General features: G+C 36.4%; 1 protein-coding gene and 1 pseudogene across 31 annotated transcripts in view; one reads left to right on the top strand and one right to left on the bottom strand.

The window, feature by feature from the left end:
• Positions 1 to 1,111: 1,111 nt before the first annotated feature.
• Positions 1,112 to 27,973, bottom strand: part of ZMYM2 (zinc finger MYM-type containing 2) — a 129,376-nt gene continuing 102,514 nt past the window's right edge. For 14 of the 31 annotated variants that reach the window (XM_063792417.1, XM_063792412.1, XM_063792414.1 and 11 more), the window contains 9 exons: positions 26,625 to 26,796; positions 24,880 to 25,005; positions 23,227 to 23,321; positions 20,756 to 20,924; positions 20,385 to 20,536; positions 5,664 to 5,778; positions 4,760 to 5,011; positions 4,016 to 4,136; positions 1,112 to 1,986 (listed from right to left, as the gene is read on the bottom strand). In XM_063792417.1, coding sequence (XP_063648487.1) covers positions 1,794 to 1,986; positions 4,016 to 4,136; positions 4,760 to 5,011; positions 5,664 to 5,778; positions 20,385 to 20,536; positions 20,756 to 20,924; positions 23,227 to 23,321; positions 24,880 to 25,005; positions 26,625 to 26,796 — 1,395 coding nt within the window. In that variant the 3' untranslated portion in view covers positions 1,112 to 1,793. Of the gene's footprint in view, positions 1,987 to 4,015; positions 4,137 to 4,759; positions 5,027 to 5,663; positions 5,779 to 19,731; positions 19,952 to 20,384; positions 20,537 to 20,755; positions 20,925 to 23,226; positions 23,322 to 24,879; positions 25,006 to 26,624; positions 26,797 to 27,973 lie in introns of those variants that run through there. The other 17 variants (XR_010150615.1, XR_010150619.1, XR_010150618.1 and 14 more) reach the window with 6 other exon arrangements.
• On the top strand, positions 17,271 to 17,796 carry LOC134808184 (KRR1 small subunit processome component homolog; annotated as a pseudogene).

The following is a 27,973-nucleotide window of genomic DNA, read 5'->3' as shown; positions in this document are numbered from 1 at the left end:
GTCTTCGTTAAATAGACAATCAGCAATCTATTTTAGTAATGTATTATCAGATTTGCTACTATCAGTCTGATTATCACTCAACAATATAAAATCAAGGGACTGAAAAGTCATTCAACTTATAAAACAAGTTAGAACATTATAAAGTAATTTTTTATGCCAAAACATTCAGATAATTATTGCTTAGATATACAATAATGACACCTGTGAAATTTTCCAAATCAGAATTGAGAAAATTTCTTTTGTGTGCTGTAACATTTATCCTATGGGAGAGAGGAGTATCTAAGGATGTGTAGCAATTGCTAGCCACTACGGAAAATAGCTCAATTTTCCCCTGAACAATTTCTAAACACGAATGCTACCATGGTCATTCAGGAATCAGAAGAAAACATGATTACACACATGCTAGAAAACAGCCAAATGATTTCAAGATAATTTGCAGCTAGCACTTTGTTCAGTCTTTAGAAAGTAGATTTTAAGTTTCCTTATTCTAAAAGGTCTGAATGGATAAATTGCTATGCAGAAGCACAAAGTTTTTTTTTTTAATGCAATCTTCTATAAGAAGTAATTTCAAAAGCCAAACAATCTAACATTAAATGGGATTTCCTCTGAGACTGACTTTCTCTATTAGTTTCTTTGTTTGTTCCTCAATCATTTGCAATATCAGAATTACTACACTGGTAATCTTCATTATAAAATGTGATCCTATCTTATTTAACATAGCTTGACTTTCTGTAACTATTTCAGGAGTGGAATTTCTAAAAACAATTTTATCCAATGTAAACAGGCACAAGAATTCTGATAAAATTGCTAAGTTTTAGAGTACTACACAGGTAACATTGCAGCATGATCTGTATCCTTAAGAGGGAAAAAAAGAAATAAAAATCAAACCTCTATAAATGAAGAGGATTTCAGATACTTATGGCTGGCATAGAAGAAAACAGAATTTTATACTTTCACCAGACATTTTTACAAAGGAAATGTCTTGATGATCTTGTTTTCAACTTACAATCATTTATATATATATATATATATATACACACACACATACATACATATATATACATATATATATTTGTTTTTTTATTGATTGGGTGATGCAGAAAGCCACAAATGAGAAAAGGACACTAAGGTTTTAATAAGGGGAACAAAAAATTGTTTTCACCAGTATAGATTCACATTACAGTACACCAATATTGACAGCATTCTCTTGTCTATTTTTGGTACAGAAGATGGTATCTCTCTACATAACCTTGTAAGGCTTCAGTAACTAAAATGTAAAACAAAACAAAACAAAACCCCAAAACAAAACAAAAACCCCAGCCTATTAGTTTACAGTTTATTTTAAAAATTCCGAAAGACACTGCAAGTTCTAAACTTTTAGTAGTGCTACCCATACACAACCATCTGGTTAAGAACCCAGTAAAAGAGCCCCCTTCCAAGGAAGCTTTGCAACAGTAGAGTTGTGCAATATGGATGTTTCTTACTACAAGAAAAAAATTATACATGGCACATTCTCATTCATATTCTGTAATGTAAAAAGTTACAAACATACCTAATCAAATAAATAATAATAAAAAAAGAATTTGAATGTATTTGTTAAGTATCCTAAAACCACTACATAGAATAATGGCAACTTTCACTCACAGATTATTTACATGGTAATACCCAGCGTGGGTACACTGCTACAAAACTCAAAACAGAAGGAGTAAACTTGAAATGTTTTCCATAATAAAGATCTAGCAGCATGACTATCTAATGCTGTTTTATCCCGATTGCTTCTGCAACGTTCCTTTTTAGTCTGTGTCTTCATCCAGTTCATAATTGTCTTTATCATAAATATCTTTTACTAGAAGAACCCGTACAAGCATATTTTCCAAGGTGTTTCGGTCCAGTGAAGTAGACGTATACCAGACAGGGCTATCTGTAGAACTAGAGCATTCTGGTTGCAAATAAAAAACATCCATCCTCTGATTAAGATTCTGTGGACTTTGGAGGCGGGAGGAAAGAGAGAAAAAGTCAGTTTCACAAAATTTCCACAACTTTTTCTTTTTTCAAGAATAATTCAGACCCCATTAGTCACGTTATATGACCAGACCCTATGCCCCACTGTCTCCATTATTGTCACTAAAATATTCTCAAAGTTATTTTCTGAGATAGAGGTTATTTCCCACCACAATTTTAATTCTACTTCACTAAATCCAAGACACTATCAATAGACACACCACTCATTATTTTAATGCTACCATTAAGCAAGTGAAACACTGCCAATTATGATTTCAAGATGCAACAATTTAAACTGTGCATCCCAGTTTCAGAAATAGTGAAATGTGAAAATGTCTTAGAATTGATGAAATATGTATGGCAGCACATAAAATAAAAAAATTCTTACAGCATTACATAATAGAAACTTAATTTTTAAAATACCAACAAGGTAATAGTGAGATAGGAATTTCCTACTAACAAATAGTTACTACCAACTGAAGACCCTGACACTATTGCAGCCAAATAGGACTACCCTAAACCATGGTGAGAAATACAGGCTGAGCATCCCTAATTCAAAAATCCAAAATCTGAAACTCTTTGCCAAAATGACACCAAAAGTGGAAAGTTCCACACCTGACCTCATGTGAGGAGTTCGCGCCCAAAACACAGGCACATAACACACAGGTTATTCAGCAATCCCAAGGGGAAAATAAAATCACCTTCAGGCTATGCATAAATAAAATTATCTTCAGGCTACATGTATAAGGTGTATATGAAATATAAATGAATTTCATGTTTAGAGTTGGGTCCCAGCCCTAAGACATCTTATAATGTATATGCAAATATTCCAAAATCCGAAAAAATCTGAAATCTAAAACACTTCTGGTCAGAAGCATTTTGGATAAGGCACATTCAACTTGTACTAATATCATCCTATACATGATACTATTGTTTTTACAAGTCCTTGAGGGCCATCCTGGGGACCTGTGATTTATAAATTTGTTTAAACAGGGAAGTACATTTTGAATTCATGCTGACCTTCTGAAAATTAGAGAGTGCTTACTTAAAACAACAGGCAAGCATAAAATAATCTATGGTCTCTAAACGTTTTATTGGCTTAAACTTTTTAAAATGCCTGTTGGTCTGAGATTGAGGGAAAAAAAAATTCCAGAACATGATTCCATTTTTCATACCTGCTTGACTGTTTTCTCTTAAATGTAAATACTTCACTTACATTTCCACCTATCTATACTACCTTTGAGCATACCTTTACACCGGGCATTGGCAAACTACAGCCAGCCACCTGCTTATGTGAAGTTTTATTATAACACAGCCACATGCCATGAATTTATATATAGTATATGGCTGCTTTCTAGTCACAAGAGAACCGATTAGTTACAATAGTGATTCTATAGGCCCAAAACCCTAAAATATTTACCATCTGACCATTTAAGAAAAAGTTTGTGTCCCTTGCTTTGCTGTCATTGGAATTGCTGTAATTTAAAAGACAATGACAGGCGCAATGGCTCATGCCTGTAATTCCAGCACTTTGGGAGGCTGAGGCACGAGGATGGCTTGAGGTCAGGAGTTCAAGACCAGCCTGGGCAACACAGTGAGATCCTGTCTCTACAAAAAATACAAAAATTAGCCAGCTATGGAGGCACATGCCTGCAGTCCCAGCTACTCAGGAGGCAGAGGTGGGAGGATCGCTTAAGCCCAGGAGTTTGAGGTTGCAATGAGCTATGTACTCCAGCCTCGGTGAGAGAGCAAGACCCCATCTCCAAAAGAAAATGACAGCAGTAGAAATTTCATTAGTAGAGAGTGATTTCTTAACATATGCTTAAACTCTAAGTATGATGTATAAACTGGGTATTTCAAAATAAAAGATTATAACTGAATGAACTTGGGTATAACTGAGAGAGAAGAAATCTGAGAAAGAATCCTTCTAAAAAAGTCACTTCTTGGTAACGTTAAATTTAAACCAGCCAACTTCTACCAACATTTTTAAAAGTTAAGTATCATTAACACTCACCTTTTAGACAAGTAGCATTCAAACATCTTCACAGGACATCTGGAAGGATTGGCTGTGTTTTCAATTTGTTCAAATACTGGCTCATCATCTTCATGTTTTCTTTTTCCAGTAGTAATTTTATCTTAAAAAATAAAAGTGAAATAAACCTCCTAAACTAATCTTGAAGAAAGATATAAACATCACTCCTAGTGTCTGTTATACCAAAGAATAGGACCAGGTGCCCCTTGGAGTTTTAAGTTATGGCTTCTGGTAATGTACAATTTTTCAAACAAAAGGAACTGAGACATCTTAAGACATAGGTTGTCTTATTTTATAAAATTGACAGTCCTTAGGTTCTTAACAAGTGACCCAGGTGGTCTTTAGTAAGGCAAGGTTTGGATATCCCTACCATAGACAATCCCAAAATAGAAATCTGGGCCATGCGTGGGGGCTCACGCCTGTAATCCCAGCACTTTGGGAGGCTGAGGTGGGCAGATCACCTGAGGTCGGGAGTTCGAGACCAGCCTCACCAACATGGAGAAACCCTGTCTCTACTAAAAATACAAAGTTAGCCAGGCATGGTGGCGCCTGCCTGTAATCCCAGCCACTCAGGAGGCTGAGGGAGGAGAATTGCTTGAACCCAGGAGGTGGAGGTTGCAGTGAGCCGAGACTGCACCACTGCACTCCAGCCTGGGCAACAAGAGTGAAACTCTGTCTCAAAAAAAATTTAAAAATAAAAATAAAAATAGAAATCTGTTACACTACCTTCATTATCTGTTCCACACAAGGAAGACACTTGGTATCGAAGACACGCTTTGTTTTCCATCGTTAAAGGATTTTTTTTCCAATGCCTAAACACAGTGCCAAAGGAAAGTCTTAAGTGTTGTTCCACTGTTTTCAGGCCAAAATACTTAGTGTTAAAGTAGAACAGTGTATTCAGAAGAGCTACTGGAGAGTGTGATCCTAGTTGTTTTATCCTCCAGAGATAGTCTTCTTCAACTCGAGAGAATATTGACCCTTAAATAGAGAGAACTATTTTAAAAGAATTATAATAAATAAAAGTTTTCATTTAACCATCTAGAAGCAGACACAGTTAATTTAAGGACAAATCTATACCAATTCTCCTTTCATATTAGATCAACTAGAATAATTCTAGAATTACCTATGCACCTCTTTAACAACACAGAGGCTACTATGGAACTATTATCTATGGAATAAGGGACTGGATGTTTGCTTCTGTTCTTCAGTAGGACAAGCCAACAGTGGTCAGAAAACAGTGTAAATCCTTTTAAAATTAAAATTCAGGAATTTAAATTCCTGAAAAAAATTGATGACTCCACATACATACACATTTTCTTCACGGATTGAAAACAGTGGTTTAAGAGAAATTTACATCAGAAGCTCCACTGGAAGGCTTAAGACATGAACATCCAGTCTCATACTCCAGAGAAAGTAGATTACATTTCTTACAAAGTTCTTCATAAACACTAGTTATTGACCACATTTGTTTCTAATTCAACAAGAGATGAAAGGCAGATGAGCTCAAGAGTAAGTGTTCAGAAAATGTTATCTAATTTAAGTGACTTAATTATATTATTTTCAAACATACTCTGTAAAAATAACAATCCTAATATCAAGAGAGCAACACCTTTATTGAAAATAGCATTACCATCTGGAAGTATGCTTGGTTGCCAGCTTCGCAGTATTTTATTCAATTCTTGCTCAAATGTTTGGTATCCAGGATCAATAAATATGTTGTCTTTTCGATTACTTCCACACAAATACTATAAAAAAAAAAAAGCCCCACAAACTTTCTTGAAAGAAAATCAGCTAATTATAGTAAACATATTACACTCCGTATTTCTTAAGAAAAAAATAAAGCTTTATGTCTTTGAAATGCATACTAAAACATGACTGATTTTATGTATGCACCTAGAAATTATAAAGAATCATAAATTATCAACAAATCTGTTGCTTGAAACACTCAAAGCTGAAATACACACCCCAGAATCAAGAATGTAAAAACTGGATGACAATCTTCAGTCTGTCAGACAGAAAAAAAAAAAGAATATTTGACTCCCGTGTTTATTATATAGTGCATGAAGAAAAATGTAAATTTTAAAATAAAAGTGTTTTTTTCTTTTTAGTTTTTTTTCTTATAAAGTAAGAGTTATAATTAAGGTAATGACTAAAGAAAAACACTGAGTGGTAAGAATGAGAGGAAATGTTATCTGTAGCTATTGAAAGCTCTCTTCTAGCACTCTGACTTTGTCAGGCTAACGCTTTTTTCTTATTGTCTCTATATTCCTAATTCTCCACCTGTAAAACAGTGCAAATTTATGAATCTTGTAACTTACTGTCACAAACCTAGAAAAATCTTAACAGTGAGGGTGGTTACAGAATCATTTAAAGTATAAACATTAGTGGGACTTAAAGAGAAAATAACATAAAATTATATGATAACAGCACAAAGAATGGAAGGCAAGAATTGGGAGTACACTGTTCTAAGGCTCTTAAACTACATGTGAAGTAATATAATATTATTTGAATGTAGACATGTTAATTAAAGATGCAGATTGTAAACCTAAGGTAACAAGTAAAACTTAAGAGGTACAAATAATAAACCAATAGTGGAAATAAAGTGGAATCACAAAACATATTAATTCAAAGGAAGGCAGAAAAAGATGGAAAAACAAAGAACAGATAGAATACAAAACAACCAGAAGGATAACAGATCTTAATTCAATGACAGCAGTGATCATATTACACTAAGCGAAGGTTAGGAAACTAGAGTCCTGGAGCCATATCTGGCCCATGCCTATTTTTATAAAGTGTTCTTGGAATACAGACATACTGGTTCATTTGCATACTGTACAGCAGCTTTCATGTTACAGCATAGTTGAATGTCTGCATGACATACAAGCATGACCTGTAACCATGTACCATTTGGTCCTTTATTTAAAAAGTCTGTTGGTCCCTGGTCTAAACAGCAATTAAAAGACAGATACTGGGGTGGGAGTGGTGGCTCACGCCTGTAATCTCAGCACTTTGGGAGGCCAAGCCAAGCAGACAGCTTGAGCTCAGGAGTTCAAGACCAGCCTGGGCAAGATGGTGAAACCCCGTCTCTACAAAAAATACAAAAATTAGCCAGGCGTGGTGGCATGTGCCTATAGCTCCAGCGACTTGACGGGCTGAGGCAGGAGAATCACTTGAGCCTGGGAGGTCAAAGCTGCAGTGAGCCATGAGATCACACCACTGCACTCTAGCCTGGGACAGACCGAGGCCCAGTCTCAAGGAAAAAAAAAAAAGAGACAGATATTGTCGGATTCAATTTTTTTAAAGGCAAGGTTCGACAATATGCTGTCTACAAAAAGCCTATTTTAAATAAAAGAACAGGTTAAGTGAAAAGTAAAAGAAAAAATGTACACCATGTATACACTAATCAAAACATAAGAATGCCATCATCTGAGTTGATCCAATGTTATTCAAACTAGTCAAAGGAATATTAGTCAGCAAAATTCTAAAATAGTAGAACAAAAACTCCTAATTAATGTCTTTCAAATACAATGATAGACCAACTGATAAAAGCCTGGCAAATCAAGAAAGTGACAATGCTAGGTTTCTCCCCTGCTTTTGGGTTAAAGGGTTGATGCTCTAAAAATAGCATTTCCTAAACTACTTGGAGATCCTCATTGTTATGAATGAGAACAGCAGTGATTGCTTAAAATATAACATCATGATTCCAGCTATTTAACGGGACTATAAACTTTTGCATTGTTCCTGGATTTCTAAATATACAAACTTAGTTGGGTATTACATAAAACAATCACTAAAGTAAAATCCCCAAGTTTAGAATAGCAATTTATATTTTTTGCTTTTATCATAAAGCAACATGTGTAATAAAAAATGAGGGAAATGATTCTGAAATAATTATTTTCATCTGTAAATCTAGTACAAAGAGAAAATTTCTATGTAACATTTAGAACCTTAGCAATAATAAACCAAAAACTAAGTTCCCAACTCAGCTCTACTAAAAGCAGTTCCTAAATGAAGTGCGAACACTTAATCCTCCTGAAAAGGTTTCTCTAGGCAATCCATGATAAATGATCTGCTGTTCTTGTTACAGAATGAATTACAAAATGTTTTATTACTCATTGTGGTAGTATGGGAAGCAATGCCATATTATTGTTGCTGTTACTTTCCACCATAGGCAGTCACAACTTACAAACATCTAATCTATACACATATGGCTCCCTTAGCACCAAAGCCCTTGCAACCAATGAGAATCTACAGAAGAAATCCTGTGTGTGGTTTCAGGAACAGAGGCAAAGGAGAAGCTGTGAAGAAGAGCAGCAACTTATAGATAGAATAGGCCTGTCTGAAGAGTAGATTTCTTAAAAAAAAAATCATCACAGAAAGTCTTCAATTATGGGATTTGAATTCTTTTTTTTTTTTTTTTTTTTTTTTTTTGAGACAGAGTCTTAATCTTTTGCCAGGCTGGAATGCAGTGGTGCAATCCCGGCTCATGCAACCTCCGCCTCCAGGGTTCAAGCGATTCTCCTGCCTCAGCCTCCCGAGTAGCTGAGATTACAGGCACGTGCCACCACACCCGGCTAATTTTTGTATTTTTAGTAGAGACGGGGTTTCACTATGTTGGCCAGGATGGTCTCCATCTCTTGACGTTGTGATCTGCCTGCCTCAGCCTCCCAAAGTGCTGGGATTACAGGCATGAGACACCGCGCCCAGCCAATAAAAGTATCTTTTTTTTTTTAATATAAATTCCTTTTTTAAGAGTTACTGGTCTCTCATTTCACTTAGATTTCTTTGGGACTATACATGAGAAAACTAGAGTTCCCCAAATAATTTTGGAACATCTGTAAAGAGCAGTACTGAATGATAAAAATGTAACATGTTATACATTTAACTTTATTCTAGTAGCCACATTTTAAAAGTTAAAAAGTATAATATTTTACTTAACCCAATATATCCAAAACATGTAATCCCAACATATAATATAAAAATATTTAACATTTTAAAAATACCAATTCTTTGAAATCTTGTATATATTTTATACTCAGAACACTTCTCATTTCAGACTACCCACATTTCAAAGGCCCTGTTTCTTATGGATAAAAAATGCTTTGCAGGGCAAAGCAGCACGTTGACAGATATCTACTTAAACAGAAATTATGGTACTAGTACTTGAGAAGCAAAATGAAAATCTCATAAAACACAGCTAACAGAGAATTGAAAAGCATGTATTTTAGATATGTTCAGACTATTGGCATGTTTGTTCAGACAAGTATTGTCACTAATATGACAAACATATGGTCAAATGTTTCGGAGAGCTAGCTAAAGCAAGAAACACTGTGTGCAAACAATATACCTAACAATTTATAAAATTAAATATTGGGAATATAAGACATTCATAATTTGAGGGCTATTAGATAGATTCTACTTCTAAGTCTCTCAAATCAGTTGTTTTATTAAACGTTATATGAATAAAGCTTCATTAACAATATAAAATAATCCACCATTAATTTAAGCTATCAATCAGTAGTTCTGCACAATAATTTGTGTTTCAATGAAAATATTCCAGCTTTCAGATGCTACGCCCAAGAAAAAAAAAATTTCAAGTATCATCTTTAAAAATACTTAAAACTGGCCAGGTGCAGTGGGGCTCACGTCTGTAATCCCAGCACTGTGGGAGGCCGAGGCGGGTGGATCATGAGGTCAGGAGATCGAGACCATCCTGGCTAACACAGTGAAACCCCGTCTCTACTAAAAATACAAAAAATTAGCCGGGCGTGGTGGCGGGCGCCTGTAGTCCCAGCTATTCGGGAGGCTGAGGCAGGAGAATGGCGTGAACCCAGATCACACCACTGCACTCCAGCCTGGGTGACAGAGCAAGACTCCCTCTCAAAAAAAAAAAAAAAAAACTTAAAACCTTTTCATGTTTCTCCCTGGATAAAGATGAAATCTAAACATTTTATCAAGGAATAGAGGTCTTTGTGGTATGACTCTTACTTACCGCAGCCCCCAACCTCAATACCCCAAAGCTTTCTTCACTTCACATTATACATTCCAGCCAGGCTAAGTAGTTCCTGGTAAACTGTGCCCTTGTACTGCCATTGTCCCTCTCTCATCCCTTTGCTGAATAAATTTCTATATGTACTTCAAAACTCAATTTAAAATTTAAAACTCAGTGTCATCTAAATTCCTATACTTTTTCATTGTATATACTTAGGTAGAATTAATTGGTCCCAATTCTGTGTTACCAAGTCTGTATACACCACGAGCATAACATTATTTAAATATTATTTGTCTGTGTATTTCAACTCTTTCAGTGGAACATATTGTAATGGCTTTTAATTCAAACTGCTCACGAGATTCAAAATTTATGAGCTGTGTAACTTGGGCAAGTAACTTTACTTCCTCATTAAAAAATGCTGATAATTATAGTAAAGTTGTTGAGAGGACTGAATGACACATCAAGCACGTAGCATAGTGTGTGGAAAGCAGTAAACAGTCAGTAAATGTAAGTTGTCAACATGCTTATCTCAGTCTCCAAAGCCTACTCCAATGTCCAGTATCCAGCATACAACAGCACTTAATGTTTGCTAAATTAACCAATGAAAGAAGGTTTCAAATAGCCTGAATCAACCTCATCACTGCTATTAAAAAATAAAGAGGCCAGGCGTGGTGGCTCACGCCTGTAATCAAGAGAACGAGACCAACCTGGCCAACATGGTGAAACCCCATCTCTACTAAAAACACAAAAATTAGCTGGGCATGGTGGCCTGTAGTCCCAGGTACTCAGGAGGCTGAGGCAGGAGAATCACTTGAACCTGGGAGGCGGAGATGCGGTGTGCCGAGATTGCACCACTGCACTCCAGCCTGGGCGACAGAGCGAAACTCCGTCTCAAAAAAAATAAAATAAAATAAAAAATAAATCTTAAAATTCCTCTGAATAAAGATTAAATAAGCTTAGAAATCCTCTATGTATTTTAATAGAATTTAATTATTTGAAAACTACCCATTTACATACAAATTAAATTAACAAGCCACACTGAGTTTACTATATTTTTTAATTTAGTAAATAAAGTTCTTTCTTCTTAAAAAACACATACCTCCATATAAAAGACTTAACAAGTAGAAAGTAAAAAATAAAAATGCTGGAGAAAAATTTGGAAAAATGACAAAGACTGTCTATAATAAACAAGAAACTCACAAACTAAAAAAGATAAACGATGGGGCAATTCACAGAAAAGCAAATGGTCAATAAACACAAAAAGATCCTCAAACATTTTGGGAAAGAAATCTGTTAATATCTTTAAAAATAAAAAATATACTTTTCTTGAGATCCAATAATACCCTTTCTGGAATCATATCTCAGAAACAAATGCATCAGTTCTTCAGGATAATTATAGAAGATTTGTGTGGGGCAGGAGGGGAGCAGAGGAGGAAGGAAAGTATACACTGTCTATAACAGCAAAATTTCATAAAACAAAGAGAATGCTCATCATTGTGGAAATTACTAAATTAATTGTGATATAGCACACAATGAGATACATACATAGTTAGGCCTGTTCCTGCTGACTTAGAGGGACTGCCACAATTTACCGGGAAGTAGATGAAGAGAAAGTAAGATGTAGAAGTATATAATATGGTCTAGTGTTCCTAGCTGACAAAACTATCTCTTTCATCACATTCATGAAAAACAGAAATATACACATCTAGCTAACAGTGATAAAGTGGGGAGATTAAAGAAAAAAAAGTGGCTGGCATGGTGGCTCATGCCTGTAATCCTAGAACTTTGGGAGGCTGAGGTGGGCAGATCACCTGAGATCAGGCGTTTGAGACCAGCCTGGACAACATGGCGAAACCTCGTCTCTACGGGGTGGGGGGAAAAAAAAACCCAACTAGCCAGGAATGGTGGCTCATTCCTGTAATCCCAGCTACTTGGGAGGAGGCTGAGGCAGAAGAATTGCTTCAACCCAGGAAGCGGAGATTGCATTAAGCCGAGATGGCGCCACTGCACTCCAGCCTGGGCGACAGAGACTCTGTCTCAAAAAAAAAAAAAAAAAAAGTGTCTGTAGTTCTGTTCATAATAAATTTAGTATGACGGATATGTGTTCACATATGTAAAACAGTGTATGAAAGAATGATCATGAAATGTTAATGATGGTTATCGTAGGATTTCCTATCATTTTCCTTCTTCCTCAAACATTTTCATATTATGTGAACATTTAACAATAACCACCGTTCCTTATACAAAATCAGTGGAGGAAAGTCAGTTACTTTGAGAAAGAGTAAGAAAAACAAACAAACAAACAAAACAAGAAAAAATAAGGCCGAGCTCCCCTTTCATACAGTACCAGTTATTTACAATTATGTTTAATTTTTCAATGTACAAAACAGAAGTGACTATTTACTTCAGTATACATTCATAAGACTTAGTCCTTACAACAAAAGATACTGTTTCTTCCATAGACATACGGAAGAAAATCATACTTCCTGTCAACTGTATCTTTATTGTCAGCTGTGAGCAAAACTAATGAATCCAACAGACAGAAAAATATGCACACTCTTCCAAAAATAGCTTCTATTTCTGTACACATCTTGAACTAACATTAAACAGCACTGATTTCTGGAAAGTTTACTTTAGTTATCTTATCTTTACACTGAGTTTCAGGATTACTTTTAAAGCTGCTTATAAATACCACAGTCTTTGAAAACGAGTCTGTGAAAATGTATCCAATAATAAAAATAGATATTCCACAATTTTTAAAAATTGTGGTAAACTGTAGAACAAAAAAATTACCATCTTAACCATTTTTAAATGTGCAGTTTAGTAGTAAAACAACTTTTTGATAAAACATTCATCAATACATAAGGAACCTATTTTAAAAAGGAAGGAAGGCCGGGCGCAGTGGCTCACGCCTGTAATCCCAGCACTTTGGGAGGCCAAGGCAGGCGGATCACGAGGTCAGGAGATCGAGACCGTCCCGGCTAACACGGTGAAACCTCATCTCTACTAAAAATACAAAAAATTAGCCGGGCGTGGTTGCAGGCGCCTGTAGTCCCAGCTACTCGGGAGGCTGAGGCAGGAGAATGGCGTGAACCCAGGAGGCGGAGCTTGCAGTGAGCTGAGATCGCGCCACTGCACTCCAGCCTGGGCGACAGAGTAAGACTCCGTCTCAAAAAAAAAAAAAAAAAAAAAAAAAGGAAGCCGGGCACAGTGGCTCATGCCTGTTAATTCCAGCACTTTGGGAGGCTGAGGAAGATGGATTGCTTGGGCCCAGGAGTTCGAGACCAGACTGGTCAACATGGCGAAACCCCATCTCTACAAAAAATAGAGAAGAAGTTAGTTAGCCAGGTATGGTGGTATGTGCCCACATTCCCAGCCACTTAAAGGGCTGAGGCAGGAGGATCACTTGAGCCTGGGAGGTTGAGGGTATACTAAGCAAAGTTCATGCCACTGGACTGCAGCCTGGGTGCCAGAGTGAGACCCTGTCTCTCTGTCTCTCTCTTACACAAACACACACACACACACACACACACACAAATTCTGATACATGCTACACAACACAGATGAACCTTGAGTATATTATGCTACATGAAATAAGCCAGACTAAAAAGGACAAATACTGCATGATTCCACTTATATGAGGTGCCTATGGTACTCAAAATCATAGAGACAGAAAGTAGAAAAGTGGCTTACAGGGCTCAGTAGAGAAGGAAATGGAGAGTTATTATTTAATGAGTACAGAGTTTCAGTTCTGCAAGATGAAAAGAGTTCTAGAGATAGATGGTGATGCTGGTTGCACAACAATGTGAATGTACTTAATGCCATTGCACCGCACCCTTAAAAATGCTTAAAACCGTAAATTTTATGTTATGTATATTTTGCTACAACAAAAACTGAGAGAAAAAAAACTATTTAAGACATACTAATTTATTACACAATCCACTTAGCTCTCAAAACCTCTTAACGGTATTGAAGTCCTAATTATTTAAATAATCCATTTAATAAAAGGCAATCCAGAGATTCAACTTCCTGTGATACCATTTTCCTTAAGTCAAGGAAAATTAAAACACAACATATAAAAATTCGTGATGTAAGTAAACTAGTTTTAGAGAAAATTTTAGTTTTAAATGCTTTCCTGAAAAAGAAGAAACACTAAAATCAATTATCTAAGCTTACATCTTAAGAAGCTGGATAAAAAGAGAGCAAATTAAGAAAGGAAATAATACAACTCAGACTCAATACAAGAGAAAAATTAAAATGATACACCTTTAGCTACATGAGTGTCTAGGCCAACTATACAGACCTAGCTAGCTCCATGGGCCCAATCCCACAAACCTATGAGCTAAGGATTGTTTTTTATTCTTTTATAAATGGTTACAACTTAAAGCAGTTATATATAAGTAGCTATATTACAGTCTAAATTTTTACCTCTTGGTCTGCAAGGCCTAAATTATTTACTATCTTGCCCTTTACGAAAAAGTTGGCTGATTCCTGAGCTGGATTGTTCAAGATACAAAAAGAGGCTGGGCATGGTGGCTCACACCTGTAATCCCAGCACTTTGGAAAACTGGGGCAGGCGGATCACTTGAGGTCTGGAATTCAAGACCAGCCTGGCCAACATGGTGAAGTCCTGTCTCTACTAAAAATACAAAAATTAGCCAGATGTGGTGGCAGGCACCTGTAATCCCAGCTACTTGGGAGGCTGAGGCAGGGATTCACTTGAATCTGGGAGGCAGAGGTTGCAGTGAGCCAAAATCACACCACTGCACAGCAGCCTGTGCGACAAAGTGAGACTTTGTCTCAAAAAAAAAAAAAAAAAAAAAAAAAAACAAACTAAGAAACAAAAAGAAGGCACAGATTACCAGTATCAGGAATGAAAGGATAATAAGAAAATATTACCAAACTTAGGCTAACAAATTTGACGACTTTGATGAAATGCATCATTTCTTGAAAGACAAAATTGCTAAAAGTGGTATAAGAAAAAACAGGAAATCTAAACAGTTGATATCAACTAAAGGAACTGATTAAGTGATTAAAAACCACACCCATCCACACCCTGCCACCCCCACCACAAAAAGTAATCCTAAGCCTATATGGCTTCACTGGTGAATTCTATTGCATATTTAAGGAAGAATGCCAATTCTCACAAATTCTTTCAGAAAATAGGAGGAAGGAATATTTCCCAACTCTTTTTTAAAAATTATTATTTATTCATTTATTTTTGAGATGGAGTTTTGCTCTTGCTGCCCAGGCTGGAGTGCAACGGCGTGATCTCAGCTCACTGCAACCTCCGCCTCCCAGGTTCAAGCAATTCTCCAGCCTCAGCCTCCCAAGTAGCTGGGACTACAGGTGCTTGCCACTACACCCAGCTAATTTTTGTATTTTTAGTAGAGACAGCATTTCACCATGTCGGCCAGGCTGGTCTAGAACTCCTGAACCTCAGGCGATCCACCTGCCTTGGCCTCCCAAAGTGTTGGGATTACAGGCGTGAACCCTCGTGCCCAGCCCCAACTCATTTTATGAAGCCACTACTACCCTCAAGCCAAAGCCAGGTAAAGACAAGAGAACTTTCAAGTTTATTTCCAGCTCCACCAGAAGCAATTTGAAAATGGTGTCTTCCTCTCTGAACCGGCCAGAAAGGGGGCTGGAAACAGTGAATTTCATAACCAGAAGCGGAAGCTGAAGAGACCAAGATGAATCGGAATTCCTTACTGTTCCTGATGGTTGGAAGGAAATAGCTCTTTCCAAAGAGGACAATCCCAGAGGACTCTTAAAGGAAAGCAATTATATAACTTTGTTCCCAAAATACAGAGCAGCTTACTAGAAAGTGCTGGCCATTGGTGCAGAAAGCCTTGAACGAACATCAATGTTAACGCAACCCTGCATTGGATCCAGGGCAGCATGACTGTTTGAACTGAGGCAGAAAGATGGGGTCTGGAGGCAGAGAAATTAAAGTCATTCATGGTGAATCAAGGGAAAACACCTGGGGGCAGGGAACTTAAAGGCCAATTAATGCCAACTTCCTAAAGCTGAACCAGAAAGGAAAACCCCATCTCCCCATGCCCACATAGCAAAGGCTACTCTCCCTACAATCCTCTCCCTTCTGCCAGGTCTCAGGTGGAAAGAGAGAGTGCCCTGGACTGGCCACGGGCCAAGCAGGGACCATCCCTTCATCTGCACAGGGGGCCAATTCACCTCAGCCTTTTATTAGTATTAGACCAAATCCTTCATCCAGATAAGGGGTAACCAATAAGGACCTCAAAAGGAGTACTTAAAACCAAGAAGACTTTGTAACTCAGCCCTAGAGCCACTTGCTCAGGCCCATTCCCACCCTATTCAGTGCTTTCTTGCTTTAATAAATTTCTGCTTTCGCTGCTTCGTTCCTTTGTTGTTTATGCATTTTGTCCAATCCTTTGTTCAAAACGCCAAGAACCTGGACAATTAACACTCAAGACTTTCCTTCCGTTAACAGTAGTACAAAGACTTGTACTAAAAAATACAAAAAATTAGCTGGGCATGATGGTGGGCACCTGTAATGCCAGCCTCCCTCAGGAGAACTGCTTGAACCCGGAGGCAGAGGTTGCAGTGAGCCAAGATGGTGCCACTGCACTCCAGCCTGGATGACAGAGTAAGACTCTCAAAAAAAAAAAAAACAGAAGACTTTTGATTCATATATGATCATTGGGACCAGAGATCTAAAACTGTTAGCAAGGAGTGTTTCATTTGAACAGGGAGTGCGAATTCTTCCAGATGATGTTGCATGTAACATCACTAAAATAGGTTATTTAGTAAGAAATAAAGAGATTTGTAAAAAGACAATGGCTTATTGGTCTCAATGGATCTACACTGAAGAACTCTTAATGTACTTGCTCCATTATGATGCAGGGAAACACAGTTTCAGCCACTGGACCTTTTAGTGACTTAAAAAAGAGGTTTGAGACTGGCTGGACGCAGTGGCTCACGCATGTAATCCCAGCACTTAGGGAGGCTGAGATGGGTGGATCACGAGGTCGGGAGATCAAGACCATCCTGGCCAACATGGTGAAACCTCGTCTCTACTAAAATATAAAAAATTAGCCGGGCGTGGTGGCGTGCACCTGTAGTCCCAGCTACTTGGGACTGAGGCAGAGGAATTGCTTGAACCCGGGAGGCGGAGGTTGCAGTGAGCCAACATCGCGCCACTGGGCTCCAGCCTGGTGATAGAGCGAGACTCCATCTCAAAAAAATTTAAAAAAGGTTTGAAAAGTAGTCCTATATACTATGAAGAATATGCATCCTATTTATAATATTAAAACCTTAATGACTAAAAGAGTTGGCAAAAGACTGAATTTCAACCACAAAGTTGGGAGAGATTTTTGCCACAATTCAAACATACAAATATGAATAAATGCAAGGAACCAAAGAAAAAAAAATGTTAAGAAAGAATATACACCATTCCCACCACCACAGCCAGAAAGTCAGATTGATAACGAACTGGCTAGTGGTGAATACTTTTCGAAGGCAAATCAGAAGCAGTAGCAGCAAATGGAAGCAATAAAGGCTAAACAAGCAGAAGCCCTCGGTAAGAGATGAGCCAAGAAGCAAAGCTTTAATTCCATCTAAAGAAAAACTAGATGTGAAACCTAAGGAAGCTTCTACTGAAACTAAAATTCATGTGGCCAGCATCAAACAAAAAGTTAAGTAAGCAAAGAATAAGCAAGTGGGAGGTCTTACAGCTGAAGAAATTATGCTTAAGATGGAAGCAGATGAAAAGAAAAACAAAGTAACATAAAAGAAAAAAAAAAGTAACATACCAAAAACCCCTTGACTAGATCTTATGAAGCTATCTCCTTTTGTAAAGGATTTTGAGATACCAGGGCATTAGTTGCTTTATTTGTGATAAATAATACTCTGATCACTTTTTTTTTCTGAGTTTTTGTTGTTGTTGTTCATAGAACAATGTTCTTTATAAATATAAATTATCGTTAAAAAAAAGAAAACTCTGAACTACTTATCCTTAGGAACATCTGCAAAAATCATTACCAATATATCTGTACATCTAATCTGGCAATATATAAAAAGGATAACATTATCAATTGGAGTCTATCCCAAGAATGCTAGGCTGGTTTAATGTCTGAAAATTAATTTATATTCATACCATTATTAATAGGAGAAGAAAAATCCGTATCTTAATAGATGCAGAGAAAGGAGTTGACAAAATTCAATAAGCATTTATAATTAAAAAAAAAAAAACTCTCAGCAACAAAATAAAAAGTTGAAAAAATCCTCGGTCAACTAAGAATGGAAGAAAAGTTCCTCAACTTGGTAACAGGGAGCTACCAAAAAAAAAACCCTAAAGGGTGCATCGTACTTAATGGTCAAAGACAAAATACTTTCCTCTAAGATCAGGAACTAGGCAAGAGTTTCTGCTATCACTAATTCCATTCCACACTGTACTAGGACTAGGGTTTGGGTGGCAGGAGAGAAAAATGGGGGAAGGTTTCAAGCAATGTAGTAAAGCAAAGCAAAGAAAGATCAGAAAGAGGTAAAACTGTCCTTATTCATAGGTGACATGATTGTGTATATAGAAAATTCTAAGATATATTTAAAAAATAACAAAACAAGACCACCTACTAGAATAGTGAACTGATGAATATATAAAAATCAGTTATATTTTGCAAGTAATGCCAGGGGAAATAGCTAAAAGAGCAAAAAGCACGTCCTTAGGGAGAGGAACTAGGTAGACTAGAGATCAGTGGGGCAGAGAACCCCTTATTTTGTTGTTTTTATTGATTTTAAAAGTTTTATTATCTAAATATGTTTTTAAGCCTTGTTTCTACCAGAAATGAAATTTCTAAATGAAATTCCATACATAACCCCAAAACACAGCCCCCAAAAGTAGGAATGAATTAAAACAAGAGGAGCCTAGAACTCAAACTCTCTCTTCCTGCTGAGTTGATATGGCACAACGCTAGTGCTCTCTACAGCACTTTAAAAAATAATTGATCTAGATAACAGAATTATTTCTAAAATATAAATGTTCTCCTTAAATAAATTGTTCTGAAACTAGAGGACCAAGACAATTTCATCTACACCTGGTACAGTATAAATGCTACTCCTACTCTCCCCCTCCCTCCTAGGTATAATAAAAGAAGAGGAGGGAAAATACACACATGGGTCTTCAACCCCTCAGCCAGAACCACTGGAGTCACGTTTTGGAATTCATCATTGTTTGGATTTTACAGGGGAAACAGGGCATGTACATAATTATAATACATTAATATTCCTAGAGTGGTGTGGGTAAACACTCTGTACTTGTTTAGAAACATTAACAATTCTATAGTAAATTCTATGGTTAATGTTCTATGGACGAATATTAACACCAAGAGTAATAAAGACAACAACAGCTTCACAATCCTTTAAGTTAGGTTTTACTGTTGAGTGTGTTTTCATGAAAAAAAATTCTGCTTTTCAGAGGTTTGTGGAATGGTGGACCTATATTATCATCTAAGCATGAGGCTCAAAGTACATGTAAACCTATAAAACGAGAATAAGAAAAAAGTAAACCTATTCACGTATCTTTTAGGTTGCTACTGCAAGATATATGATGGTCCTTGAATACAGTGATTTATAGCCATACACTATATATCTGCACCACCACTTACAGAATCTTAAGCAAATTTCTATCCTAAAGAAAAAGTAAATAAAACACAAATTAAGACAATTCTAGTTTTCTTCAGTGATTTATTTCATTATCTAACACCTGTTAGCAGAATAAAATGAATTTTTAGGCCTACAAACAAAACTCTGAAGAGATCTCCCCTGTCATCTACCATATTTCAAAATACATAGAATGTGAAGTTGGAGATTCTTTCTGACTTCTGGGCACAAATCGTGGAATCTGTTCAGAACTAGAGGTCATTATTTAAAGTTGATCTCCATGTTTACTGTAGAAAACAAATTCATAGACATGTGGATGAAGTTTATCTTTACCCCTAAAGAATGATCTCTTTTTATGAAATAGCCAAAGAATTAATGAGTAGTTATACTATTTAACAAGTTAGAAACACATCAGAAGCATACAGTGAAACAGACCTATTTACAGAGTTATGACATTTTTCTGTTTACATGTAGATCAGCATGGATCTATAGCCAGATGTGGCTACATATCATGCCTTATAATGTGAATTCATTTATCTGCAATGGGTAAGGAAAGAATGTCACCCTGATTATCATTTATATATAAATGGCGGCAAACATACAACTTTGTAGATGTGTTTCTTGGTAAGTCAATAAAGGTTCCATAATGCTACAGGAACAAGAACTACCACAACTTTTCTTATTAATGTTATACTTGAAAGCAGCCATCAAATTACTAACCTCCTGTATTCCAAGGCAAAGGTAATAGATGCTGTCAGGTGCATAATTCTCTCCATTTGGCCGTCGGATCTCATTGACAAAATGAGCTAACCCATAGTTAAGCTCAGCTGTGGTGTGAGAGAGTAGATCCTCTTTTAATTTTACCGATTTAGCTAAAAATACATAAAATAAAAAATAATTGTTACTATTTAGTGTCTTATTAAGGTTAAGAAACTTTCTGACGTTATTCTTTGTAAGAGCTCTGAAGTAAAATAAAATGCATTCTTACAGGTATTTTAAGTTACATTTATGTTTTTTAAATTTAAAGGTACTCAATAACAGAAATCTTGATTTTAAATAGGACTTAGGAGAAACAAAATTAAAACACTTACAAGATTTTAACTCATCTAATACCAGAAGATCTTCATCAAGTTGCCTAGTTTTGACCCAGTGTTTCCATGCATTTACGCCATACGTATATTTGAAAGGAAAGCTGCATTCTGAATTGTCAGAACTATCATCATGAGACTGGTATCCTGATACAGCCTTTCTCTTGGCTCCCTATTAGTAAAAAACACCATAATAATATCTTTTTTAAAGCCTACATTATTTCATTACTTTATACAAGCCATCTCTCAACAAAGGCAAATTACAATTGATCCTTGAGCAACATGGGTTTGAACTGCAGGGGTCCACTTGGACACATATGTTTTTCTGTGTGCCTGCCTCTCCAACCTCCTTCTACCTCTTCCAATCGCGCCACCTGAGACAGCAAGATCAACCTCTCCTCTTCCTCCTCAGCCTACTCAACTTGAAGACAATGAGGATGATCTATTTCCACCTAATGAATTGTAAATATATTTTCTCTCCCATATGATTCTCTTGATAACATTTTCTCTAGCTAACTTTATTATAAAAATACAGTATGTAGCATATAAAATATGTGTTAATCAACTGTTATCAGCAAGGCTTCCAGTCAACAGTAGGCTACTAGTAGTTAGCTTTTTAGGGAGTCAAAAGTAATACATGAATTTTTGACTGTGCAGGGGGGCTCAGTGAAGAGTAGGCTACTAGTACTTAACTTTTTAGGGAGTCAAAAGTTATACACAAATTTGTGACTGTGCAGGGGGGATCAGAGCCCAACCACTGCATTGTACAACAGTCATCTGTAATTACAAATATAGTTATCTGTTTAATCTGTCATAAAAATATAGCTATTTGTTTAATCTGTCATGAAATTAGAAAAGAAAAAATGAAATATAGGTATTTGCTTTGAACTGACTGGTATTCCTGAATCTGACAACAGTCAATTAATATTTCAGGAAATGTGATGTTTCTACATAAATCACTTTGTGCAACAAAATCATATTAAATTCTGTGGTGAGAGTCACCAATGATGAGAAAATAAATATAAGACAATAAACTAATAATCTAAATATTACTGTAACAGAAACTGAAGAACTTTTCAACAACTCCACCTTATAGAGAGTGACACTTAAGTACTTTTCACTTTTTTATTTTATTGTTTTATTTTTGTTTTTTTAAGACAGGGCCTTGCTCTGTCACCCATGCTAGAGTTTTGCAATCACGGTATCTCCCCTGCCAGGTAAGTATCCATGCTGGAGTTCTGTTTTGAGGAGAGGTCTTGCTCTGTTGCCCAAGCTGGAGTGCAGTGGCAAGATCATAGCTCACTGCAGCCTCGATCCTCCTCCCGGGTAGCTGGGACTGCAGGCACGTGCCACCATGCCTGGCTGGTTTTTATTTTTTAGTTTTTGTAGAGGTCTCACTATGTTGCCCAGGCTGGTCTCAAACTCTTGGGCTCCACCAATCTTCCCGCCTCAGCCTTCCTGAGTGCTGTAAGTGCTGGGATTACAGGTGCCACTGTGCCTGGCCCCCTTTTCACTTTCCTGATGGCACTGTTTGCAATGCAAAAGTTTTTAATTTTGATGTAGTCCAGTTTATTTATTTATTTTTCCTTTTCTTCCCTGTGCGTTTGGTATCTTACCTAAGAAACTGCCTAACATAAGGCCATTAAGATTTAGGCCTATGTTTTCTTCTAAGAGTTTCATATTTTTAGCTCTTACATTTAGGTCTATGGCTCATTTTGAGTTAATTGTTGTGTTTGGTGTCAAGCAGAAGTCCACCTTCATTCCACTGCAAGTATTCTCTCCCTTTTCCGGTTTTTTTTTTCTTTCTTTTGGGGACAATTTGTGAAAGCTATCTTTCTTAAGGTATTTTTAAAACCTGCTTTATGTTGGAAGTCAGAAACACAGAAAGTTGACAGAATATTATAACAATTACACTTGTTAATGCATGTAGATTTGGTCTACCTGAATGATCAAACTGTCCAGCATGTCTTTCTATGTGTGTTGGTATGCCTAAAAGAGACCAGAAATAATAAACTGTGTACTTCAACCCCGCTGATCATCTCATCAGAAATAATCGTGGAAAAAACAGCTCCCTAGAAAACAGTCTAAATTTTTGTCAAATAATTGAACTTACTACTTTAGCAACTGTTTTCTATTTTGACCTTGTATCAATACAAGTTTAGTTGAGGTATCAACTAAATCTGAGATATTTTTATTACTTAGAAATAGTAATAAATTATTACTAGAAATAAATTATTACTATTATTACTAGAAATAGTAATAAATTATTACTATTTCTATACAAACAGAAATAGTAATAAATAGTAATAAATAGCAGTAATATATTATTACTATATTCTATATAAATAGAAAATAAATTATTTTCCAACTAGAAAACAAAATATGTTCCCATATTCTCAGGCACACTAAAAGAACACTGTATCCTTGTTTGCCTATAGAGAAATATTGTTATATAGGCTATTAAGTGAATGTACCTTTTTTTTAGATCGAGGTCTGGGCTGTTCCTCATACTCTTCGCCAAAAACAGGTGGTAATAAAAATTCATTTTCCATATCAAGCTCCTCAGCAGCTGACAACCAAATCAGAACTTTTATTTTAAATGAAATAGCACAGGGTTACATAAACACAGCCAACAAAGAACTAACCACAGGATGTAAACCAGCATTCATACATGGGGACAATCTGGGCTGGGCTGGGGAGTAAATGACTCATTGTACCTAACATGGTTTGTGAATTCTGACAAACACTGTTCAAACTCCTAAAAACATATATAAAATGAATATCAACATAAAATTTTCATGAAAATGTATGATACCAGAAAAATTATTATAGTCTGAAATCCAATTACAAGATCTAAATGGTCTTGGTACAAATCTGATTCAATCTATTAAATGTTTTTTCCAAAAACTAATGTTTTACATTCTACTCAGTGTGCTCATTAGCCATCCATGGATTAAGAAAATAATGAAAAATGGGGCACACTTATTTTACAAAAGACCTGAAAATAATTTTTCCTTTGAAGGTGAACTTAATTTTCAAAGGATCTTAAAAAAAAGCTAACTATATATATTATATATATAAACTATATAATATATATAAAATATATAATATATAAAATTATATTTATATATTATATATTGTATATATTTATACATAATATACATCATAGTGTATATTATATATAAATATATATTTATATATAATATACACTATGATGTATATAATATATAAAATTATATTTATGTATTATATATATTATATATTTTATATATATATATATTTTTTGAGACAGAGTTTTGCTCTTGTTGCCTAGGTTGGAGTGCAATGGTGCAGTCTTGGCTCACTGCAACCTCCGCCTCCTGAGTTCAAGCAATTCTGCCTCAGCCTCCCCAGTAGCTGGGATTACAGGCACTCACCACCACGCCCAGCTAATTTTTGTATTTTCAGTAGAGACGGGGTTTCACCACATTGGCCAGGCTGGTCTCAAACTCCTGACCTCAGGTGATCCACCCACCTCGGCCTCCCAAAGTGCTGGGATTACAGGCATAAGCCACCGTGCCCAGACGCTAACAATATTTTTAAATTAAAAAGGACACAAACACTTCTTTAAACTTTCTATAATGAATTACTTCTAGAAGTTTTTTTTTTTTTTTTTTTTTTTTTTTTTTTTTTTTTTTTTTTTTTTTTTTTTTTAAGACAGGGTCTCACTCTGCTGCCCAAGCTGGAGTGCAGTAGCACAATCTCGGCTCACTGCAACCTCTACCTCCTGGGCTCAAGCAATCCTCCTGCCTCAGCCTCCCGAGTAGCTGGGATTACAGGCATGCACCACCACGCCTGGCTAATTTTTATATTTTTAGTAGAGACAGTGTTTCACCACATTGCCCAGGCTGGTCTTGAACTCCTGGACTCAAGTGATCTCATTCCAGAAGTTAACTGTTAAGGTGGGTTTTTAAAAAAAAACAACAACAAAATATGAAGTTAACTGTTAAGGTGAGTTTAAAAAATAACAACAAGAATAAAAAATATGAACACTGCTAAAAGGCAATGACACAAACATCAAATGGTAAATGATCATAACCACAGTTGACTCCATAACTCAATTCCATAGTCATAAAGGTTTTGAGTACCTCTGGGAAAATCTATTTCGATATCCAAATCTGGTTCATATGGTACATCAGGCATGCTGGACTGTGTCTCTGGGTCAGAGTTCTTCAAAAGGTCTGAACCAATTATATCTGTTTCAATAATTACACCTGAAATCAATCCATATTATCATTAGGAATCAAAACAGAAAACCCCAATGGTATCTGTATTTAATCTGGCAAAAGCAAGTCATTTAATTTTAAACGCAATATAAAAAAATACGTATAATGTCACAAAAGAAAAGGGCATATTATATATATAACTATCTCAAAATGTAAACCACTATAAACCTCATAATTATAATTAGTCACAAGCACATGAAAACTTTTAATCCTATAAATTTTACAGGAGGACTCCCTTCAAAAGCTAATAGGTATGCTTTGATAGTAAAACAACTTCAACAAGTAAAGTATTTCTAAAAGCAATTTTTTGTCAAAAATAAACTAATGAGGGTAGACAACTGTAGTTTTCAATACTCTTTGAATTTTGACCCAGGTTTCTCAAATTGTTCAATATATGCTTATTAACAACTGCCTTTTAATGGTTCGATCAGTTGCTTTCAAGTGTTTTTGTGTTGTAATCATGGCAAGAAATGCATTTTATCCAGCACATACTGCAAGGTGATGGTGGGGAACAGAAAGACATCTGTATACACACTGGTTTCACAAAATAATACTTACCCTTTCTACGAGGGATTCACACTGTCATTTCTCTTACCCTATTCCACTTAGCTTTTTCTTTTCTTAAACAAAAACACTGGTTGCAACCCACTAATTTCACAACTCCTTACCACAGTGCTTCAAAAAGTCTCATTATTAAATCCAGAGAAAATTATAGTATTTTGATTGTCCTCTAGGGTAAGGGTAAGAATTAGCTCAAGGTTGAAATAGGACTTTGGGTATCAAGAGAGGGTTAAGGGTGGAAAATAAATATTCTAAGTGACTTAGAACCATCCACAACACACTCATCACGTTATACCATGTAGCGCAAGCACTGCCCTAACAGAGGTTAAGATAAACTCTGGTTTAGATAATGCAAATTATTTTATTAGTATAAGCAATAAAAGAAAACTAGGGGCTGGGTGTGGTAGCTCACACCTGTAATACCAGCACTTTGGGATGCAGGTGGATCACCTGAGGTCAGGAGTTTGCGATCAGCCTGGCCAACATGGTGAAGCCCTGTCTCTACTAAAAATACAAAAATTGGCTGGGCGTGGTGGCACATGCCTGTAATTCCAGCTACTCAGGAGGCTGAGGCAGAGGCATAGCTTGAACCCAGGAGGCAGAGATCTCAGTGAACCGGGATCATGCTACTACACTCCACCCTGGGCAACAGAGCAAGAGTTCATCTAAAAAAAAAAAACAAAACAAAAAACTAAGGATAACTATTACAAAATAAGAGTTTTGATCATCATTAGAGTCTACTACAAGTTATTATAGTTTTGCATCAGCGCTACTCCATTAACAAGAATAATTTTGAGTTGATTTTACAAGTCAAATCCTGCTTAAAACAGAGACCAAAGACCAAATTCCTGCTTCGGATATCTGTCTGAGGGCACCTGGCTAAATACAGTGTAGATCTCTTAATATAAAAAACATTTTTGTTACAATGCTTTCCTCACCCCCACATAAGTTGAAACAAAATGATATGCCCTGGGAAGTACTGTAACAATACTTATAAATAACCAATGGTAACACTTATTCGCAAGGTATAATTTAGTGTAGCTCACTGTTGATGTTGGTTGTCTCTGTTTTCCCCTCGTCTTCACTCGTCATATCCGTCATTGTAAGCAACTCTGTATCAAGAGCATCTGAAGAAACCTTGCTTTTTAGCTCCTCAATTGCTGCAGGAATCTTCTCACTGCTGTCCAATGGAGCAGGCAGAAAAACAGGAACTGGCACCTAATTAACCAAATCATTTTGAGTTAGGTTTTACTAAACATTAAAAGGTATTTTTCCAAATTAAAAATTACTCTGACACATGATCTACTTTGTAATATCACACTGGATAAAAGCTTTGAAAAGAACACATACAAAACTAAGATGTTAACTGTGATAAGAAAGCCTAGAATACAAGCATCTACTTTTTGGAATTCAAATTAAAGAAAAAGAATTTTTGAAGTATTTCTGTCCCCCAGGGGACTATAATAGCCAAGCCCTGACACAGTGTTCTTCTAAGTACTGCAAGTGATTTGGGATAAAATAATATTTTATATGAAATTCTATGTTTCAGTTCTAAACCTTATGGCTTCACAAATATTTTTCTTTTTTTTTTTTTGAGATGGAATTTCACTCTTGTTGCCCAGGCTGGAGTGCAATGGCGCTATCTCAGTTCACTGCAACCTCCGCCTCCCGGGTTCAAGCGATTCTCCTGCCTCAGCCTCCCCAGCAGCTGGGATTACAGGCATGTGCCACCATGCCCAACTAATTTTGTATTTTTAGTAGAGAGGGGGTTTCACCATGTTGGCCAGTCTGGTCTTGAACTCCTGACCTCAGGTGATCTGCCCATGTCAGCCTCCTAAAGTGCTGGGATTACAGGCGTGAGCCACTGCACATGGCCCACAAATATTCCTTTTGAAAATGAACCCAAATATAAAACTTAATATGCACAGAGCAGGCACAGACATCTGCGAAATGTCACTCTCGAGGATGAACATATACATACTATACACAAAGCAATCAATCATGACAACAGAGATTCAACCAAATCTAAGTTAACTGTTGAAGAAAGGTAAAGATGGTTTTATTAGCTTCATTAAACTAGTAACTGCAACTAGAGTTATCCTCAGTATTCTAGGGGATTGGTTCCAGGACCACCTGTGGATGGATACCAAAGTCTATGCATACTCAAGTTCCACACCCCTACAGTCAGCCTTCTACACAGATTTCACATCCTCAAATAATTTTTTATTTTCTTTTTTTTTGAGATAAGGACTTGCTCTGTAGACCAGGCTGCAGTGCAGTGGTGCAATCACGGCTCATTGCAGCCTCCATCTCCCAAGCTCAAGCAATCTTCCTACCTCAGCCTCCCAAGTAGCTGGGACTACAGGTATATGCCACTGTGCCTGGCTAATTTTTA

This window comes from Pan troglodytes, chromosome 14 (genome assembly GCF_028858775.2).
Source record: "Pan troglodytes isolate AG18354 chromosome 14, NHGRI_mPanTro3-v2.0_pri, whole genome shotgun sequence".
In the NCBI taxonomy this organism is placed as follows: domain Eukaryota; kingdom Metazoa; phylum Chordata; class Mammalia; order Primates; family Hominidae; genus Pan; species Pan troglodytes.
The sequence above is the reverse complement of the archived record's forward strand: the minus strand, read 5'-3'. Positions and strand labels throughout refer to the sequence as shown.